General features: G+C 42.8%; 2 protein-coding genes across 2 annotated transcripts; one reads left to right on the top strand and one right to left on the bottom strand.

Moving 5' to 3' along the window:
* Positions 1–3,646: 3,646 nt before the first annotated feature.
* LOC143785226 (taste receptor type 2 member 4-like) lies at positions 3,647–4,737 on the bottom strand. The gene is made up of 2 exons (XM_077273942.1): positions 4,713–4,737; positions 3,647–4,581 (listed from the first exon to the last, which is right to left on the bottom strand). Exons 1-2 carry the CDS (start codon positions 4,735–4,737, stop codon positions 3,647–3,649), a joined length of 960 nt encoding a protein of 319 aa, XP_077130057.1.
* A 7,683-nt stretch (positions 4,738–12,420) lies between these two features.
* LOC143785223 (taste receptor type 2 member 39-like) lies at positions 12,421–13,356 on the top strand. The gene has a single exon (XM_077273940.1). The coding sequence runs from the start codon at positions 12,421–12,423 to the stop codon at positions 13,354–13,356; it is 936 nt and encodes a 311-aa protein (XP_077130055.1).
* Positions 13,357–22,041: the final 8,685 nt, after the last annotated feature.

The raw sequence follows: 22,041 nt of genomic DNA, 5'->3' as shown, positions 1-22,041 counted from the left end.
TTGGTCTCTTTGTAAACACTCTTATCGGATGAAGAAGACCATGTCCAGTGAAGAGTATTCTCGGATAAGGACTCATCGGAGAGCCGCCCGGACTGTAGCATCTCTTCTTCTCATCTACATTGTATTTTATACGACGTATGTCTTGATGACTACATTGTTTTCCTCCAATCATTTCAGCATTTATTACTGGATCACTGTGTGGATCTCATTCTCCACCTCCCCAGCGATGGCCCTTGTACTGATACTTGGTAATTCCAAGCTATCCTTGGCAGTCAATAAGTTATTTTTCTGCTTTTAGTGATTAGATAGTTGTCGGTAGAGGGATCTTCTGAGATATGGGATAAAGTGTTCCATATTTATACATTATAACTTGAAATCTAGACATTACTTAAACCTGAAAAATTATGTAGCAATGAAAATAAATGAAAAATTTGCTAAATGTGTTGATTTTATTATAGAGAATTATTATAACCTGTAAATAACTTTATTAAAAACAATTAAGTAAAAATGAGGCTTATCACGCTTATTTATGACACAGTCGTAGTCGTAGTGTGACACAAAGGATCATGGGAACAACAGTCATACTGGTGAAAACCAATCACGTGATAGAACACCTATGAAACTTCAGAATATAAGCATACAAAATACATTAGTATAATTATTATTAATAAAAATATATATTATGATCTTTATTTCATATTAATAGAGATGAACAAATCCATTTACACTGTATCTAATTTGTATTATTCTCCCCCAAAAATGTAAGTTTGTCAGAATCATAGGTTTTTGTGATTCAATTCGTACAAATCTCAACCAATTGGGGGCCAACTAGTCACAATTTTCCTTTGTTTTGTGAGCCAGGAGATAGGTAAAAACATCTTGCACAGGCCTCTTATCATCCCTTCCAAATTCCAGGAAATCTGACAAATTTGAACTTTACAAGTTTTGCTTTTCTTAAATGAAGCATTTTTGTGAGATAAACCATACAAATTCAGCAAAATAGCTGCCGGCTACCGTTTTGCTGTTTTGTGAAGGAGCTGGAAAAAGTTTATTAACTCATCAATGCTGTAAAGCAAACTTTATTTGTGTCTTTCTTACTGAAGAAAAATTCGAATTCAATAATCAAACAAAAATCTAATTCAATAATCAAACTTAAAATTATTTTATTGGATATATTCATTGATATATAACAGAGAAATGTGATAAGTTATACGACGCGTGCAGCATTTATTCTTTCATCTTAGAACTACTTCACTATAAAAAAAAGCCCAAAACTCATCAAAATGGAAAGAAAAATATTAATGTATTTAGTCATAAAACAACATTAACGCTATCATCACACATCAGAGATATCTGTAACGTATGTATTCACAGTACATAGGTAAAATAACTAATGTAACGCTAAAGGCCCCGTCTCACATAGCGAGATCGCTAGCGAGATCGCTGCTGAGTCACAAGTTTTGTGACGCAATAGCGACCTCAGTAGCGATCTCGCTATGTGTGACATGTACCAGCGACCTGGCCCCTGCTGTGAGATCGCTGGTCGTGTCAGAATGGCCTGGACCATTTTTTGGTCGTTGAGGTCCCGCTGACATCGCTGAATCGGTGTGTGTGACACGGATTCAGCGATGCCTTCACTGGTAACCAGGGTAAACATCGGGTTACTAAGCGCAGGGCCGCGCTTAGTAACCCGATGTTTACCCTGGTTACCAGCATAAAAGTAAAACAAACAAACAGTACATACTCACCTGCGCGTCCCCCGGCGTCCGCTTCCCGCACTGACTGAGTGCCGGCCCTAACAGCAGAGCGGTGACGTCACCGCTGTGCTGTACTTTCACTTTCCGGTCTCGGCGCTCAGTCAGTGCAGGAAGCGGACGCCGGGGGACGCGAATGTAAGTATGTACTGTTTGTTTTTTTTACATTTTACGCTGGTAACCAGGGTAAACATCGGGTTACTAAGCACGGCCATGCGCTTAGCAACCCGATGTTTACCCTGGTTACCCGGGGACCTCGGCATCGTTGGTCGCTGGAGAGCGGTCTGTGTGACAGCTCCCCAGCGACCACACAGCGACTAAACAGCGACGCTGCAGCGATCAGCATCGTTGTCTGTATCGCTGCAGCGTCGCTGTGTGTGACGGGGCCTTAAGGCTGGAAAATAAGGAGATGTAAGCTTAACGCCAGGAAAATAAGAAGATGTAAGCTTAATGCCAGGAAAATAAGGAGATGTAAGGCTAAGTCCTGGAAAATAAGAGGATGTAAGGCTAAGGCAATGAAAATAAGGAGATGTAAGCCTAAGGCTGGAAAATAATGAGATGTAAGGCTAAGTCCTGGAAAATAAGAGGATGTAAGGCTAAGGCCTGGAAAATAAGAGGATGTAAGGCTAAAGCTAAGGCCTGGAAAATAAGAAGCTGTAAGGCTAAGGCTAAGGCCTGGAAAATAAGAGGATGTAAGGCTAAGGCTAAGGCCTGGAAAATAAGAAGCTGTAAGGCTAAGCCTAAGGCTGGAAAATAATGAGATGTAAGGCTAAGTCCTGGAAAATAAGAGGATGTAAGGCTAAGTCCTGGAAAATAAGAGGATGTAAGGCTAAGTCCTGGAAAATAAGAGGATGTAAGGCTAAGGCTAAGGCCTGGAAAATACGAGGATGTAAGGCTAAGGCCTGGAAAATAAGGAGACATAAGGCTAAGGCTGGAAAATAAGAAGCTGTAAGGCTGAGGCCAGGAAAATAAGAGGATGTAAGGCTAAGGCCTAGAAAATAAGGAGAAGTAAGCCTAAGGCTGGAAAAAAAGGAGATGTAAAGCTAAGATCTGGAAAATATGAGGATGTAAGGCTAAGGCCGGGAAAATAAGGAGATGTAAGGCTAAGGCTGGGAAAATAAGCAGATGTAAGGCAAAGGCCAGGAAAATAAGGAGATGTAAGGCTAAGACCTGGAAAATAAGAGGATGTAAGGCTAAGGCTGGGAAAATAAGCAGATGTAAAGCTAAGGCAATGAAAATAAGGAGATGGAAGGCTAAGGTTGGAAAAATAAGATGTAAGGCTAAGGCCGGGAAAATAAGGAGATATAAGGCTAAGGCCTTGGCCACACTGTGACTTTTTGTAGCGCTACTCATTGATGTTAACTGTTTAGCTCCAGTCCAAAGCCGTACCCACTCACTTACCCACTCAGCCTGACTGAGTCTCCTCTCACCCACTCTCCCAGCCTGACAGCTGTTCAGTCTCCTCTCACCCACTCTTCCAGCCTGACTGACAGCTGTTCAGTCTCCTCTCACCCACTCTTCCAGCCTGACTGACAGCTGTTCAATGTCATGACCTATGATTAATTTCATTCTATAGCTAGACTCATAAAATTCTTATCTTAATATCAGGATGACACACCCCTTCTGACATGGATTTTCACAGTAAATATACCGGCCTCTTCAGCACTAAGATCAGTCTAATGATGTATTTACTCTATATGAAATCTGGTGAGAGATCTGCTTCATACGTTGAGAACAAGGAGTGGCTATGAAATACATAAGATAATTTGTGTTTTTACTTTCTCTTCTAGTATGTAGCATTATTTCATACTTACAGTAGAGTTACAGCGTAATATGGAATTTATGTAAAATGTTGTCTAGTTAAAGAACATAAAACACATTTTCTATTCCCTTCAATGTCTCCTCATCATCCTGCTGCAAGGAAATAAGTTTGTCTTCAGTTTTGGATTTCCTACAATGAATATAATGGACTGGAAAGTAGAATATAACATTAGGAATAGCCAGCAGAGCGTGTCCACCACTATGTCGACACGTAACTTTGCCATTAATAAACCCACAGACACCAAGCAAAGAATCAAGTCTAGAATCAGGCGCGTGACCATGGTTTTCACTGCTCCACCATGAGCCTTTAGCTGAGGCCTCCTGAAGTTATTCTCGCCGTTCTTCATCTTCATGATATGACTCAGGAGGGAGCGGATGCTGAGCACAATCGATGTGAAAGTTATAAGAAAGGGGAAGAAGCAACCAAACATCAAGTTAAAGATTATATGTGGGTAATCAATTTCAAGCATATGATCAGTCATATTGGAATGGAAGGTTATCTGTAGAGTCCAGAGAAGTGGTATGTTAATTACAAGGGAGCCTATGAGGGATCCTATGAGTAGCAGAGGAACACATGGAGAGAACCATAGCTTCATCTGGATGAAGAACTGGTTGGGAAGGTTGACCAGTTTCAGGCAGTAGTAGACGGAGAGCCAGGTGGCATGCCAGAAACTCAGTTCTATCAGGAAATACAGAATTATCAAGTCCAAGATGTAGACTTCTTGAACAAACCTCACGTAGCTAAAAAACAGATACAAGGAACCATCAAGAGTGATGGAGCACTGAAGGAGGAGATGAGTTACCGTTGTGGAGAAGAGAATGTAACCAGCAGGTTGATGCTTCTGGCTCCAGGTTCTGCAGTATTCGGAGATTATTGATGAGTTCATTGAGAGTCCAGATATCAGTGTCAAGACTAAAATGATTGTCTTGATGATCTTTACCGACAGCAGCATGATGGCATGAAGGATGGTTTCAGGAGGATGATGGATGGAGGAGTGGCGGGCGCCTGCAGAAAAATCAGCAGAACACATAATTGATGCAAATCTGTACAATATCTTGTTTCTGTTTGTACTTTGTTTTTACTGTTTCTTCAAAGCAGCAAAATGATGTCCATAAGAAATGACTGAAGCAACGTACCTTCAATATCAGCAATGACCGACATACATTCTGTGTTTACCCACAATTTCAACAGTCTAAAAAATAATTCATAAACGCTTCTACTAAACGTTATTGTTAATGTTCATGTGGAGCCCAAGTTGGTAAAGTATGGTTGTTCGAAGAAAAGATAAGAACAGGCAGGCGCTTCACAGAGGTAATAAATGAGTGGTAGAATGAGGGAAAGCACTGAATTATGAAGTGCTCACCATGCAGGTTGTGCTAGGAAAGGCACAAAATTATTGAGAACCTGAAAAACAGGGATGGCTGCTCCTCGGGAAGCCAGCTGAAGAGGGATTCCACTGGTGTAGTCAAAGAGCATGAGGTAGGAGAAAAGCCGATCTACCGAGGCACCAGCCCATGGATACAACATGTCAGGTATCTTCCAAAGACAGGCGGACACAGGATTGTTGCTAGAAGGAAAAAGGGGTTTATTGTTTAAAATGACTGCACGTTTTAAAAACATCGGCCAACAACGATCATGTCTATGACTGTCTTTGGATGATATCTGACACATTGTATCCTACATCGTTTTTAAGATCTCATTTATATGTATAAATATGTGCGTGGCTAATACAAAGGACGGTGCATGACTTACTCCATCCAAAGACCATACTATGGACTAGAAGGTACTTATTACAGGTGGAAGAAAGGCGATTCCGGCAGAGAAATGGGAAAGGGTTCTTTACAGTCAGATTGCCAACCACAAGAGGTAGTAATGGCCGACATTATAACAGCTTTTATACAAGGGCCAGATGAGTTCCTCAAGACACATAACATTGTGCGTTAGGCCTCTTTCACATGTCCATTTAATTCCAGTACCGGAAAAAACGGTACCAGAGATATCCATGTCCATATGTCTGTGTGTCCGTGTGTGCAATATGTGCGTGGCATGTGTGGCAACCGTGTGCCACCCGTGTGCCTCATCAGTGCCACACGGACTGCCGCCGGGGAAGAAGCGCTACAGTAAGTGCTGTTCTCCGGTGGCAGGTGCTGAAGACAGCTCTTATCATTCTCCCCTGCTCCGGCTTATATTAAAGTCAGAACGATGACAGTACGTGGGGGCTTTTGGGACTATTACTCCCATCATCCGACACCTGCTGCCTCTAATAACAGTGACAGCAGGAGCGGATGATCAGGGTATTCCTCAGCCACCGCTTGCAATATAAATAAATAAGTGAATGAAAAACCTGGCGTGGTTTCTCCCCTATTTTCTTTAACCCCTTCATGACCTTGGGATTTTCCGTTTTTCTGTATTCGTTTTTCACTCCCCTCCTTCCCAGAGCCATAACTTTTTTATTTTTCCGTCAATTTGGCCATGTGAGGGCTTTTTTTTTTGCGGGACGAGTTGCACTTTTGAACGACATCATTGGTTTTAGCATGTCGTGTACTAGAAAATGGGAAAAAAAATTCCAAGTGCGGTGAAATTGCAAAAAAAAGTGCAGTCCCACACTTGTTTTTTGGTTGACTTTTTTGCTAGGTTCACCAAATGCTAAAACTGACCTGCCATTATGATTCTTCAGGTCAGTACGCGTTCATAGACACCTAACATGACTAGGTTATTTTTTATCTAAGTGGTGAAAAAAATTCAATACTTTCCTAAAAAAAAAATAAAATAAATTGCGTCATTTTCCGATACCCGTAGCATCTCCATTTTTCATGATCTGGGGTCAGGTGAGGGCTTATTTTTTGCGTGCCGAGCATTTCGGTGCAGATATGTTCTTTTGATCGCCCGTCATTGCATTTTAATGCAATGTCGCGGCGACCAAAAAACGTAATTCTGGCGTTTCAAATTTTTTTCTCGCTACGCTGTTTAGCGATCAGGTTAATGCTTTTTTTTATTGATAGATCGGGCGACCACAGGGTGGCGCTCACAGCTATCCGGCAATCAGTAACCATAGAGGTCTCAAGGACCTCTATGGTTACTCTGCAGAAGCATCGCTGACCCCCGATCATGTGACGGGGGTCAGCGATGCGCTCATTTCCGGCCGCTCGGCCGGAAGCGCCGGCTAAATGCCGCTGTCTGCGTTTGACTGCGGCATTTAACTAGTTAATAGCGGCGGGTGAATCGCGATTTCAAGCGCCACTATTGCGGGCACATGTCAGCTGTTCAAAACAGCTAACATGTCCCGGCTTTGATGCGGACTCCCCGCCGGAGCCCGCATCAAAGCAGGGGATCTGACCTCGGACGTACTATCCCGTCTGAGGTCAGAAAGGGGTTAACCAACCAGGCAAAACTCACAGCTGGGGGCTGCTATTCTCAGACTGGTAAGTGGGTAATGATATAGTCCTCCCCAGCCTAAAAAAAGCAGCCTGCAGCTGCCCAGAAAAGGCACATCTATTAGATGCACCAATTCTGGCACTTTGCCTGGCTTTTCCCACTTGCCCTGTAGCGGTGGCAAGTGGGGTTCATATTTGTGAGGTTGATGTCACCTTTGTATTGTCAGGTGACATCAAGCCCACTGCTTAGTAATGGAGAGGATGGCTCCATCCATTCTCCCAGCGGTGAAGTAGTTCTGCGCCCTTAGCAGAGAAACACTCCCAAAACATAATGTTTCCACCTCCATGCTTGACAGTGAGGACTGTGTTCTTTGGGTCATAGGCAGCATTTCTCTTTCTCCAAACACGGCGAGTTGAGTTAAGGCCAAATAGCTCAATTTTTGTCTCCTCTGACCACAGCACCTTCTCCCAATTACTCACAGAATCATCCATGTGTTCATTGGCAAACTTCAGATGGGCCTGCACATGTGCCTTCATGAGCAGGAGACCTTATAGGCACCTTTACGGTGTATTGTGTTTCCAATGGTTTTCTTGGTGTCTGTGGTCCCAGCTGCCTTGAGATCATTAACAAGTTCCCTCCCTGTAGTTTTAGGCTGATATATCACCTCCCTCATGATCAAGAATACCCCACGAGGTGAGATTTTGCATGGTGCCCCAGATCGATGTCGATTGATAGTCATTTTGTATTTCTTCCATTTTCTTACTATTGCACCAACAGTTGTCTCCTTCTCACCCAGAGTCTTACTTATGGTTTCGTAGCCCATTCTCGCTTTGTCCAGGTCTAGGATCTTATCCCTGACATCCTTATACAGCTCTTTGGTCTTGCCCATGTTGTAGAGGTCAGAGTCTGACTGATTAATTGCGTCTGTGGACAGGAGTCTTTTATAAAGGTGACTATGTAAGACAGCTGTCTATAATGCAGGTAACAAGGTGATTAGGAGCGGCTAACTGGTCTGTAGGAGCCAGAACTCTTAATGGTTGGTAGGGGATCAAATACTTATTTCTCACTGCAAAATGCAAATAAATTTATATAATTTATACAATGTGATTTTCTGGATTTTATTTTTGATATTTTATCTCTCAATGTTAAAATTAACCTCCCCTTAAAATTATAGACTGTTCATGTCTTTATCAGTGGGCAAACTTACAAAATCAACAAGGGATCAAATAATTATTTCCTTCACTGTATGTAGCTTGATAGGAGGGCAGTAGAGAGACAAAACCCCTATCTAATGATCTGACCCCACTTCCTATATAAAGACACAGATCCATCCCACTTGCTATAGAGAGAAAAATCCTCGCCACTTCCTATGGAGACATAAAGGTCCACCTCACTTCCTCTAGAGAGACAAAGATCCTCCCCACTTCCTGTAGAGAGACAAAGATCCTCCCCACTTCCTGTAGAGAGACAAAGATCCTCCCCACTTCCTGTGGAGAGATAAAGATCCTTTCCACTTCCTGTAGAGAGACAAAGATCCTCCCCAGTTCCTGTAGAGAGACAATGATCCTCCTCACGTCCTGAAGAGAGACAAATATCATCCCCGCTTCCTGAGGAGAGACAAAGATCCTCCTCACTTCCTGTATAGAGACAATGATCCTTTCCACTTCCTGTAGAGAAACAAAGATCCTTCCTACTTCCCATAAAGAGACAAAGATCCCCCACTTCCTGTGGAAAGACAAAGATCTTCCTCACTTTCTGTAGAGAGACAAAGATGCTTCCCACTTCCCGTAGAGAGACAAAGATCCTCCCCACTCCCTGTAGAGAGACAAAGATCCTCCCCACTTCCTGTAGAGAGACAAAGATCCTCCCCACTTCCTGTAGAGAGACAAAAACCTTTTCTCACTTCCTGTTGGGAGAAAATGATTTAACCCCACTTCCTGTAGAGCGGAAAGAACCATCCCACTTCCTATAGAGAGATGAAGATCATCTTCACTTCCTGCCCTACCTTCATATAGAAAGCTCCATCTCCACATCCTATAATTTCATGGTCAGTGCTGCTAGAGAAAGATTACACTTGACAAAATAACAGAAATGCAGACAGAAAGAGCGCACCTAGTAGCAGCCCTTTTAATTGATTTTTGGGAATAAGACAACATAATGGTGAAATAATGTAATTTGTAGATTGTCTTTTTAACATATCATTTATGAATTTTGTCCCTTTGTCTGATCGTACACTGACATTTTATATTTTAAAACGTAATGTGGAAAATTTCAGCAGATGGAGATTGACCTGCAGGGAAATGAACAAGTATCAGGTGATCGAGGACTGGAACACAGAACCCTGATCAGATATCATCCAGCTATGAAATCCAGACTGCAGGTATATTTGCTTGCAATGATTAGAAGCATTAGACACAGATCTGCAGTCTTCTTCTTACTGAGAATACTCAAGATTTTCATTGTGGTTGAGGATTGATGATCACAGTCTGAAGATCATGAGGTCAGAACTGAAGAATGCACGATTTATTCTCACAGTGATCACTGGGATCTGTGGGATTTTCCTTAACTCTGTTATTGTTGCCCTGAATTTGAGATTCCGGAGAGACACTACTACATCAGGAGACTACAAGAAAATTCTCGTTAGCATTGGACTCATAAACATCCTCTTCCAAGGAAGCTTGATCTTTGATAGCATTTGTGAGACTTTCGATTATTATTTGTTGAATGAAGACCTTCTTTTATTTCTTTTAGCTTTCGAAATGACTTTCATTAATGTGAATGTTTGGAACACCACTTGGCTCTCCATGTTCTGCTTTGTTCGGCTGGTTAATTCCAACCACCGGGTTTTACTTTGGATAAAAACAAAGTTTATTGCTTTCCTCCCTTATCTCTTGGCTGGGTCAGTCTTGGTCTCGGCCACCTTTCATTCTCAATTACCCTGGACAACCATGCTGCAAAGTTATCATAACACAACTGACTACCAAAACTTGTCCGGTAAAAAAATTATCTTTCACTATTACTACGTAATCTTCTGCATACTATTTGGCTTTATTTTTCCTTTCTGCGTGACTTGTGTCTCTATTGGGTTTAGTGTCACTACTTTGGTGAGACACATCTGGAGGATCGGGTCCAGTGACTCTAGCCTATCATCTGACCAACTGCAAGGACATTACCAAGCGGTCAGGATAATGGTCATACGGGTTCTCTTTGACTTGTTATTCTTTGTTGTATCAGTTCTAGCCCTTTCAGACCCAGTTATCATTAATTCATCTGTATTGTCTTTCTTATGGATGATAGTTTTAATGTATCCAACTTCTCAGGCTTTGCTCCTAATCCTTGGAAATCCCAAATTGAAGAGTGCAGTGTATGGACTTATAAAGACATTAATATAACTTTTTTTGCCTTTTCTCCTATGATGGTGGCCTGTCTCTTTTGTATTGACTGTTGTTTCATTTAAAGGTAACCTGTCCATTATTTCATGGTGCCCAAACTATCCGCAGCAGGAATTAGATATTATTATTAATATAGAATATTACGCTGTGAAATGTTGCAACATTTCTACTCAGCTTCTCCTTCGCTGTTCACAGATCATACGGCGGGTACAATGTCACAGGTTCACTTTACCATTGGGCTGCTATTATTTAGAATTGTGGACTGCAGAGGATACAGAGTGATAATTATCCCAGGAAATGTCCAATACGTAAATAACTCACCAATATCTTTTTGACTGCACTGCAGAACACTAAGAGTTGCCCCACCTTCTATAGTTAGGAGCGCACCGCTGCCACACATCTGACTTCCTGCTTCCTGGTGGTTGCTGCTCTCCTGATTGACTAGTGCATATACTGGGGAGAAAGAATAGCACAAAATAGGGTTTTATCTACATAAGCATCAAGGAGAAAATACCAGCTTGTGCTAACCTGGTGCCTGTTTTTGATCACTTGTAGGATATATTGTCAGCTGTTGTGGATCCACGGGTCACACTGTGACCATCAGATATCCGTATCGAAAAAAAAATTCTGTGGAAATCTTCTGCGCTGTTGAACAGTGGAAAGATATCAGTTTGAGTTAGAATGTATGACATGAATTGTGGTTTTATTTCTTACTCTACGCGTTTCAAAGTTACAGGTACTTTTTAAGGAAAAGACAGACCACATGTGGACTGCATTGGTGGCCGGTCCCTCAGGCAATGAGCTGCTAACAAAAGAAATGAGTGATATCAGGAGATCCCACTATTTATGGAGGTACAACAAACTTCTCTGTACCATTGGTCTCATCAACAAATTTTTCCAAAAAAGCTTCATCTTTGATTCCATCTTTTCAAAATTGAATTTAGATTTTCAGGACAAACATCTTTCATTATCTTTAAGTCTCATATTCACTGTCGCTGTAGTTAGTATTTGGAACACGACCCGACTCTCCGTATTCTGCTGTGGTCGGCCGATTAATTTTAACCTGTGTTTTATACTTAGGATAAAAGCAAAGTTCATGACTTCATTCCTTATCTCACGTTGGGTCAATCTAGGTCTTGGCCATCATTAGTTTTCTAGCCATTTGGACCACCCTTAGGATGACTGCTCAGAATCTGATAATCCAATGCCAGGCCATATAATTATTTTTTACTATTAGCCAGCATTTTCTGTGCATTTGGCGTCATCCCTTCTTTATGACTTGTTTTTAAAAAAAAGTTTTTAAAAGGTTACCTAATATTGGTTAAATTCGAAGCTGTGCTAAAATGTTGTGATTTTTGACGTTCTCATGCAATCTTTGCCCAGCTCCAAAAAAGTAGGCAGAACTGGGATGGGGGCATGGCGACAATTGCTTGTCAAATGTATGACTTAAGTCTTAATTTTAAGGACTGGAGTAAGATTTGTGGTGAGGCGCCCACTGAGGCGTAGGCCACTCATCTGACGCTCCTGATTCATGAAGAAGCATACGCGTGACTCCAGCACATCTCCTCATCAAGACCAGCGTCAACTATGGCAGTGTTGATAAATCAGGCCCCGTATGTTACATATTTATAGGAACAATTCTGTGTAAAAACCAGACTTATGGCAACGGATTTTACTATGGAAAAGGTGAGAGTGACTCTACGCTTTGCATAACCTTTCCTTTCTATCCTCCTTGTTACAGATATACCGTATGTCAGTGGAAATTGTAGATGGAAGGTATTTGCATGAAAACAAATTGTGGTCTTCCGTCATTTAACTTGTCAGAGAGATAAAAAGTACCAATCACCATGACCCTTCCCTCTACAGAACTTTTGTGAGGAGGAGACGGATGAAGGTAAGACTCCGCAGATGTTATCAGAAGCCATTAATAGGCAAAGCTGAGATACATGAGCAGAATGGATACATGGATATGATCACATACGGATTGTCACTGGTCATCATACAATAATATGAGACAATTCTGATTGTTCTGGAGAAAAACATTTTTGAGCCAGGAGAGACAGTTGATAATATTACGATGGATATTGACGTCTTGTCCTTCGTCATTGTTTTATCCCTGGAGTTAACTGCAGGGACATTTTTTAATGTATTTATTATCTCCATCATCTTCTATGACTTTTACAGAGAGAAAAACATGAACGACAGTAATAAAATTGTGTTGTGCATTTGCGCCTCGAATGTGAATTACGGTATTCTGATAGCTGCGGGCATCATGGATGAGTATATTGGTCGTCACGCCTCATACACATATGTCCTGTCTTACGTGTACATCATCTTACTACTCTACACCATCGGCTCTTGTGCGTGGCTTTCCGCCGGTCTGGGATTCTTCTATTTTATCAAGATATCCCAGGTCAGACTTCTTTCCTGGGTGAAGTTCCACATCAGCTCCATTGTTCCCTGGATGCTGTTGATCCTTGAGGTTGTGTCCCTCACCATCAGCTTCGTCAGCAGTTTACTGCTCCTTACTCATCAGACCAGATCTCGAAACATCACGGATAGTCCTCCATCTGTCATGACGGTGCTAGCAGAGAACAAAGTAGGACTTATCAACGCTGCTGTGGCAACTTCTTCCATACCTGTTGTGATAATACTGATCTCCACCATCTGCACTATATGGACCCTGAAACAACACAGTCTGAAGATGAAGAGAGGTATGGACACAGAGGACAAAAGACGCTTGACGCCATACGAGAGGGTGGTTTGTAGAATGACCTACTTCCTTCTTTTCTACCTGGCCTTTTATGCTGTGATAGTGAATTTTTATTTTTCTATTGTTGTACAAGTTGAGTCAGGATTTTGGTTAACGCTCATGCTGATGTCGACCTTCGCCCCTGTTCAGTCTATCCTAATGATTCTTGGCAATCCCAGACTTAAAAATGCGTGGAAGGAGATGTTATGTTGTCATGACCTTGTCAAGTTGTTCTGTAGCGCTCGTGATGGAGCAATGTGAGCCGGTTGTATGGTAATTGCTCTTGTGGTGGTCATTTTATTAATTTAGAATCTCAAGAAATTTTACACTCATCAAAACGTGCGATACATTTCTCAGTGCAAGGAACCTCTGGAATAAATAGATCCATTAGGACGAAGAATTGTATATGGAGTACTAAATAATGGAGTCAAGGATACTTCTCTGGAAAGGTTTAGATGCAAAAGTGATCAGAAGGTACCTAAATATACAAACTGCTTCTTCAGATTGGAGGAGGACTAGACCTATAACGCCACCTATTGGAAGTGACAATCCTAAAAGTCATTATCGACCCATTAACGAACCTTGTCACATGACTTAGGATAAGGAGAAGCCAAACCAGACGCTCCATTGACAGACACATGTTTTGAGATATTTTCCCCTCATCAGTGCAAAGCAATAGACGTTTATTGTATTAATTATGTGTTTTAGACATTTTCTGACATTGTCTGACAAGGGGGCATGTTTTATTCAGAAGGGGAGTCACTTAACAAGCGGCACCATGACACAAAAAATAATCCAAAAAGTTTGTCACAACTTTCAGGACAAAGTAAGCCAAAGAGGCTAAAGATGAAACACATATTCAAATCCTTAAAATCCAATTTTATACATTTGGCAGAATATAAGACTGTCTGCTTAGGTGTGCCCTGTCTAAGAATTGGACATTATTGATGAATATTACCCATTTTATGTTGTATGATGCATTTCTTGTTGATTACTGTATTGAACGTTTGGTTAGTTTTATTCAATATTCTTAAGGAGGTTGTCCACTACTGTTACATTGATGACTTATCCTTAGGTCATTGGAGGGGAAGTCGCCGGCGCCTGCGCAGAAGGTCCCTCAATGCAGTGGCCATAGAGGGGAGAAAAAAATACGGATTGTGGAGGGAGTGCAGGGCGCAGGCGCGGGATTCTGGCTCCACAACTGACATGCATGAGATGGGAGTGATATTAAAATGAAGACAGGAGGCAGGATTTCTTACAACACCGCTCGCCCCGAGCCTGGAAGAAATCGTTAACATAAAGACAGAATATAACATTTCTCAGCAATAAGACCATTAATATGAGGCAGACAGGTAGGACCAGTGTAACATTTATATTACCTGTATGGTCATATTAATAGGTCATACATGTCCCGGGGGACAGAATATAACAAGACCATTAATATGGGCATACAGGTAGGACCAGTGTAACATTTATATTACCTGTATGCTCATATTAATAGGTCATACATGTCCCGAGGAAGATAATGTAACAAGACCATTAATATGAGGCAGACAGGTAGGACTAGTGTAACATTTATATAACCTGTATGCTCATATTAATAGGTCATACATGTCCCAAGGAAGAGAATGTAACAAGACCATTAATATGAGGCAGACAGGTAGGACCAGTGTAACATTTATACTACCTGAATGCCCATATTAATTGGTCATACACATCCCAGGAGGACAGAATGTAACAAGACCATTAATATGAGGCAGATAGGTAGCACTAATATAACATTTCTATTACCTGTATGCCCATATATGTTCATACATATCCCGGGGAACAGAATGTAACAAGACCATTAATATGGGGCAGAAACGTAGGACTAGTGTAACATTTATATTACCTGTATGCTCATATTAATAGGTCATACATGTCCCCGGGGACAGAATGTAACAAGACCATTAATATGAGGCAGACAGGTAGGATAAGTGTAACATTTCTATCACCTGTATGCCCATATTAATAGCTCATACATATCGCGGGGGACAGAATGTAACAAAACCATTAATATGGGGCAGAAACGTAGGACTAGTGTAACATTTATATTACCTGTATGCTCATATTAATAGGTCATACATGTCCCCGGGGACAGAATGTAACAAGACCATTAATATGAGGCAGACAGGTAGGATAAGTATAACATTTCTATCACCTGTATGCCCATATTAATAGCTCATACATATCGCGGGGGACAGAATGTAACAAAACCATTAATATGGGGCAGAAACGTAGGACTAGTGTAACATTTATATTACCTGTATGCTCATATTAATAGGTCATACATGTCCCCGGGGGCCGAATGTAACAAGACCATTAATATGAGGCAGACAGGTAGGATAAGTGTAACATTTCTATCACCTGTATGCCCATATTAATAGATCATACATGTCCTGGGAATGTAACTAGACCATTAATATCAGGATACAGGTAGGACTAGTGTAACAATTCTTTCACCTGTATACCCATATTAATAGGTCATACACATACCAGTAGGGGGACAGATTCTCTTCAAAGGGAGTCTGTCAAATCTCACCAGGTTTTTGCCACCTATTCTGAGAGCAGTATGATATAGAAACAGAGACCCTGATTCCAGTGATGCAGGGCTGCTTGCTGTAGTTTTGATAAAACCATAATCATTTTAGCATATTTTACGGGATCACTGTTTGCAGTTCGCCCTCCACGTCTTCAGGGATGTCCTGGTTCCCATACTTGGTAATCCCAAGCTGTGCCTTAATTTTTAGAGGATATTTTGCTGTTTCCCTCCATTGGACCGCACTCATAATTAATTTTCTGAGACTTTAGAAGTAGATCATATACTGTAATATTATTATATGAGATAATGCAGTCATGATAGTTATGTTTATTGTTATACATGATACATACATGAATCTACTACATTACAATATCTATAAAATGTAAAGCAGAAATAAATGGAAAAAACAGACTGTGGCAAATGGACATGGCTAAAACAAAATAAAAATTTTTACAATTTGCAACCCGTGCTGATTTTGTCATCTCGTTTGTAAAATGTGGATATTAAATAACAAAAAATGGAATTATACAATCATATTCAAGTGTAATTGAAGAGAATGGAGAAGTATGGGAAGAAGCCGCACTTTCCTATGGTGGATTCGACCTCTCTCACACCCCTCACCCCAGCAACAAACGCAGTGGAGGAGTTGGCTTGCTCCTGTCCGATACCTGCTCCCTTGCACCAATTCCACTACCACCCTCTGCTACTCTTCCCTCGTTTGAGGTGCACTCCGTCTGCATCTACTCCCCCTCGAACCTCCAGCTGGCTGTCATCTACCGCCCCCCAGAACTAGCCATCTCCACCTTTCTTGACCACTTCACCACCTGGCTACTTCATTTCCTCTCAGCCGACATCCCCACTATCATGGGTGACTTCAATATCCCCATTGACACTTCCACCTCAGCCACCTCTAAACTTTTATTGCTCACTGCCTCCTTTGGCCTCACTCAATGGTCATCCGCAGCCACCCATAAAGATGGCCACACATTGGACTTCATCTTCACCCGCCTCTGTTCCCTTACTAATCTCACTAACTCAACCCTCCCCCTGTCTGACCACAACCTACTGACATTCTCTTCCCTCTCCTCTCCTAGTGTGCAACCCCCACTCCACAAACTCACTCACCCTCGCAGAAATCTCAAACACCTCAATCTACACTCACTCTCTGAGTCCCTTCTCCCTCTTACAGACATAGCCTCCCTTCATGACACAGATGCTGCTGCCACTTTTTATAACACCACAATAACAACAACACTCGATTCGGCCGCCCCGCTCATGCATAGCAAAACTCGTAGAATCAACAGGCAGCCCTGGCTGACCAAAGAACTGAGACGGGCTTCCAGAATCGTTGAATTGCGATGGAAGAGATCTCGTTCTGCTGAGCACTTCACTGCATACAGCAGTCCCTCGCCAGCTTCAAGTCCACGCTCACTGCCACAAAACAAACTTACTTCTCATCTCTCATATCCTCCCTGACTCACAACCCTAAACAGCTCTTCAACACTTTCAATTCTCTACTCCATCCCCCAGCATCTCCTCCCTCCCCTCTCATTTCGGCTGAAGAATTTGCCTCTTTCTTTAAGCAGAAGATTGATAACATCAGACAAAGCCTTGGCCTGCAGCCCCCAATGGCCCTCCTCTTGACTTCTCAGCCCTGTTCCAAAGCCAGCTTCTCCACCATGACAGACGATCAGCTCTCCACCCTTCTGTCAAGATCACATCTCACCACTTGCACACTTGACCCACTCCCATCCCACCTCATCCCTAACCTCGCAAAAGTCTTCATCCCAACCCTAACACAACTCTTCAACCTCTCACTTACAAATGGTGTCTTCCCCTCATCCTTCAAACACGCATCAATCACACCTATCCTCAGAAAACTGTTGTGAATTTGCTTTTTGCTCCCTCTAGTGGTTACTAGTTTTTTGACTCTGGTTTTTCTGTCATTCCTTTTATCCGCACCTAGTTAGGGGTGTTGCTATATAAGCTCCCTGGACCTTCAGTTCAATGCCTGGCAACGTAGTTATCAGAGCTAGTCTGCTGTGCTCTTGTCTACTGATCCTGGTTCCAGTTATATCAGCTAAGTCTGCCTTTTGCTTTTTGCTATTTGTTTTGGTTTTGTATTTTTGTCCAGCTTGTTCCAAATCTATATCCTGACCTTTGCTGGAAGCTCTAGGGGGCTGGTGTTCTCCCCCCGGACCGTTAGACGGTTCGGGGGTTCTTGAATTTCCAGTGTGGATTTTGATAGGGTTTTTGTTGACCATATAAGTTACCTTTCTTTATTCTGCTATCAGTAAGCGGGCCTCTCTGTGCTAACCTGGTTCATTTCTGTGTTTGTCATTTCCTCTTGCCTCACCGTCATTATTTGTGGGGGGCTTCTATCCAGCTTTGGGGGTCCCCTTCTCTGGAGGCAAGAAAGGTCTTTGTTTTCCTCTACTAGGGGTAGCTAGATTCTCCGGCTGGCGCGTGTCATCTAGAATCAACGTAGGAATGATCCCCGGCTACTTCTAGTGTTGGCGTTAGGAGTAGATATATGGTCAACCCAGTTACCACTGCCCTATGAGCTGGATTTTTGTATTCTGCAGACTTCCACGTTCCTCTGAGACCCTCGCCATTGGGGTCATATCAGTTTGCCAGGCCAGTATTAAATGTTTAATGCATTGCAGAAGAGGGATTATAAGAAAGAAGATTCTGAGGTTTTTTTTTCTCCTTCCCCTTTACCTCAGAGTGGCTATGCTTGCTGCAGACATGAATGTCCAGACCTTGATTACAAGTGTGGACCAGCTGGCTACTCGTGTGCAGGGCATACAAGACTATGTTATCAGAAATCCTAGGTCAGAACCTAAAATACCGATTCCTGAACTGTTTTCCGGAGACAGGTTTAAGTTTAGGAATTTCGTGAATAATTGTAAATTGTTTTTGTCCCTGAGACCCTGTTCATCAGGAGATTCTGCTCAGCAAGTAAAAATTGTTATTTCGTTCTTACGGGGCGACCCTCAGGATTGGGCTTTTTCGCTGGCGCCAGGAGATCCGGCATTGGCTGATCTTGATGCGTTTTTTCTGGCGCTCGGTTTACTTTATGAGGAACCCAATCTTGAGATTCAGGCAGAAAAGGCCTTGCTGGCTATGTCTCAGGGGCAGGACGAGGCTGAAGTGTATTGCCAAAAATTTCGGAAATGGTCCGTGCTGACACATTGGAACGAGTGTGCACTGGCCGCTAATTTTAGAAATGGCCTTTCTGAAGCCATTAAGAATGTTATGGTGGGTTTTCCCATTCCCACAGGTCTGAATGATACTATGGCACTGGCTATTCAAATTGACCGGCGGTTGCGGGAGCGCAAAACCGCAAATTCCCTCATGGTGTTGTCTGAACAGACACCTAATTCGGTGCAATGTGATAGAAAAACCGCAAATTCCCTCATGGTGTTGTCTGAACAGACACCTGATTTAATGCAATGTGATAGAATCCTGACTAGAAATGAGCGGAAAATTCATAGACGCCGGAATGGCTTGTGCTACTACTGTGGTGATTCTACACATGTTATCTCAGCATGCTCTAAACGTATAGCTAAGGTTGTTAGTCCTGTCACCGTTGGTAATTTGCAACCTAAATTTATTCTGTCTGTAACTTTGATTTGCTCACTGTCATCTTATCCTGTCATGGCGTTTGTAGATTCAGGTGCTGCCCTGAGTCTTATGGATCTCTCATTTGCTAAGCGCTGTGGATTTACTCTTGAACCATTAGAAAATCCTATCCCTCTTAGGGGTATTGATGCTACGCCATTGGCAGCAAATAAACCGCAGTATTGGACACAGGTTATCATGTGCATGACTCCTGAACACCGCGAGGTGATACGTTTCCTGGTTTTACATAAAATGCATGATTTGGTTGTTTTAGGGCTGCCATGGTTACAGACCCATAATCCAGTACTGGACTGGAAGGCTATGTCAGTCTCAAGTTGGGGCTGTCGTGGTATTCATGGGGATTCCCTGCCTGTGTCTATTGCTTCTTCTACGCCTTCGGAAGTTCCTGAGTATTTGTCTGATTATCAGGATGTCTTCAGTGAGTCTGAGTCCAGTGCACTGCCTCCTCATAGGGACTGTGACTGTGCTATAGATTTGATCCCTGGCAGTAAATTTCCTAAGGGAAGACTGTTTAATCTGTCGGTACCCGAACATACCGCTATGCGTTCATATATCAAGGAGTCTCTGGAGAAAGGACATATTCGTCCGTCTTCTTCCCCTCTTGGTGCGGGATTCTTTTTTGTGGCAAAAAAGGACGGATCTTTGAGGCCTTGTATTGATTATCGGCTTTTAAATAAGATCACTGTCAAATTTCAGTATCCTTTACCGCTGTTGTCTGACTTGTTTGCCCGGATTAAGGGTGCCAAGTGGTTCACCAAGATAGACCTTCATGGTGCGTACAACCTTGTGCGCATTAAGCAAGGTGATGAATGGAAAACCGCATTCAATACGCCCGAAGGTCATTTTGAGTACTTGGTGATGCCTTTTGGGCTCTCCAATGCGCCTTCAGTTTTTCAGTCCTTTATGCATGACATCTTCCGGAAGTATCTGGATAAATTTTTGATTGTTTATCTGGATGATATTTTGGTTTTTTCTGATAATTGGGATTCACATGTGGAGCAGGTCAGGTTGGTCTTTAAAATTTTGCGTGAAAATTCTTTGTTTGTCAAGGGCTCAAAGTGTCTCTTTGGTGTACAGAAGGTTCCCTTTTTGGGGTTCATTTTTTCCCCTTCTGCTGTGGAGATGGACCCAGTCAAGGTCCGAGCTATTCTTGATTGGACTCAGCCCTCGTCAGTTAAGAGTCTTCAGAAATTCTTGGGTTTCGCTAACTTCTACCGTCGTTTTATCGCTAATTTTTCTAGCATTGTGAAACCTTTGACGGATATGACCAAGAAGGGCTCCGATGTAGCCAACTGGGCTCCTGCTGCCGTGGAGGCTTTCCAGGAGTTGAAACGCCGGTTTACTTCGGCGCCTGTTTTGTGCCAGCCCGATGTCTCACTTCCCTTTCAGGTTGAGGTGGATGCTTCAGAGATTGGAGCGGGGGCCGTTTTGTCGCAGAGAGGCCCTGGTTGCTCTGTTATGAAACCTTGTGCCTTTTTCTCTAGGAAGTTTTCGCCTGCCGAGCGAAATTATGATGTGGGCAATCGGGAGTTGTTGGCCATGAAATGGGCATTTGAGGAGTGGCGTCATTGGCTCGAGGGTGCTAAGCATCGTGTGGTGGTCTTGACTGATCACAAAAATCTGATGTATCTCGAGTCTGCTAAACGCCTTAATCCGAGACAGGCCCGCTGGTCATTGTTTTTCTCCCGCTTTGATTTTGTTGTCTCGTATTTACCAGGTTCAAAGAATGTGAAGGCCGATGCTCTTTCTAGGAGCTTTGTGCCTGATGCTCCTGAAGTCGCTGATCCTGTTGGTATTCTTAAAGATGGAGTTATCTTATCAGCTATTTCTCCGGATCTGCGACGTGTGTTGCAGAGATTTCAGGCGGATAGGCCTGAGTCTTGTCCACCTGACAGACTGTTTGTCCCGGATAAGTGGACCAGCAGAGTCATTTCCGAGGTTCATTCCTCGGTGTTGGCAGGTCACCCGGGAATTTTTGGCACCAGAGATCTGGTGGCCAGGTCCTTTTGGTGGCCTTCTTTGTCAAGGGATGTGCGGTCATTTGTGCAGTCCTGTGGGACTTGTGCTCGAGCTAAGCCTTGCTGTTCTCGTGCCAGCGGTTTGCTCTTGCCCTTGCCTGTCCCGAAGAGACCTTGGACACATATCTCCATGGATTTCATTTCTGATCTTCCGCTATCTCAGGGCATGTCCGTTATCTGGGTGATATGTGATCGCTTCTCCAAGATGGTCCATTTGGTTCCTTTGCCTAAGCTGCCTTCCTCTTCCGATCTGGTTCCTGTGTTTTTCCAGAACGTGGTTCGTTTGCACGGCATCCCTGAGAATATTGTGTCAGACAGAGGATCCCAGTTCGTTTCCAGGTTCTGGCGATCCTTTTGTAGTAGGATGGGCATTGATTTGTCGTTTTCGTCTGCTTTCCATCCTCAGACTAATGGACAGACGGAGCGAACCAATCAGACTTTGGAGGCTTATTTGAGGTGTTTTGTCTCTGCTGATCAGGACGATTGGGTGACATTCTTGCCGTTGGCTGAGTTTGCCCTTAATAATCGGGCTAGTTCCGCCACCTTGGTTTCGCCTTTTTTCTGCAACTCTGGTTTCCATCCTCGATTTTCTTCAGGTCATGTGGAGCCTTCTGACTGTCCTGGGGTGGATTCTGTGGTGGATAGGTTGCAGCGGATCTGGAATCATGTGGTGGACAACTTGAAGTTGTCACAGGAGAGGGC

This window comes from Ranitomeya variabilis, chromosome 7 (assembly GCF_051348905.1).
Source record: "Ranitomeya variabilis isolate aRanVar5 chromosome 7, aRanVar5.hap1, whole genome shotgun sequence".
Classification (NCBI taxonomy): domain Eukaryota; kingdom Metazoa; phylum Chordata; class Amphibia; order Anura; family Dendrobatidae; genus Ranitomeya; species Ranitomeya variabilis.
Note: the sequence above shows the minus strand (reverse complement) of the source record. Positions and strands in the feature narration are given on the sequence as shown.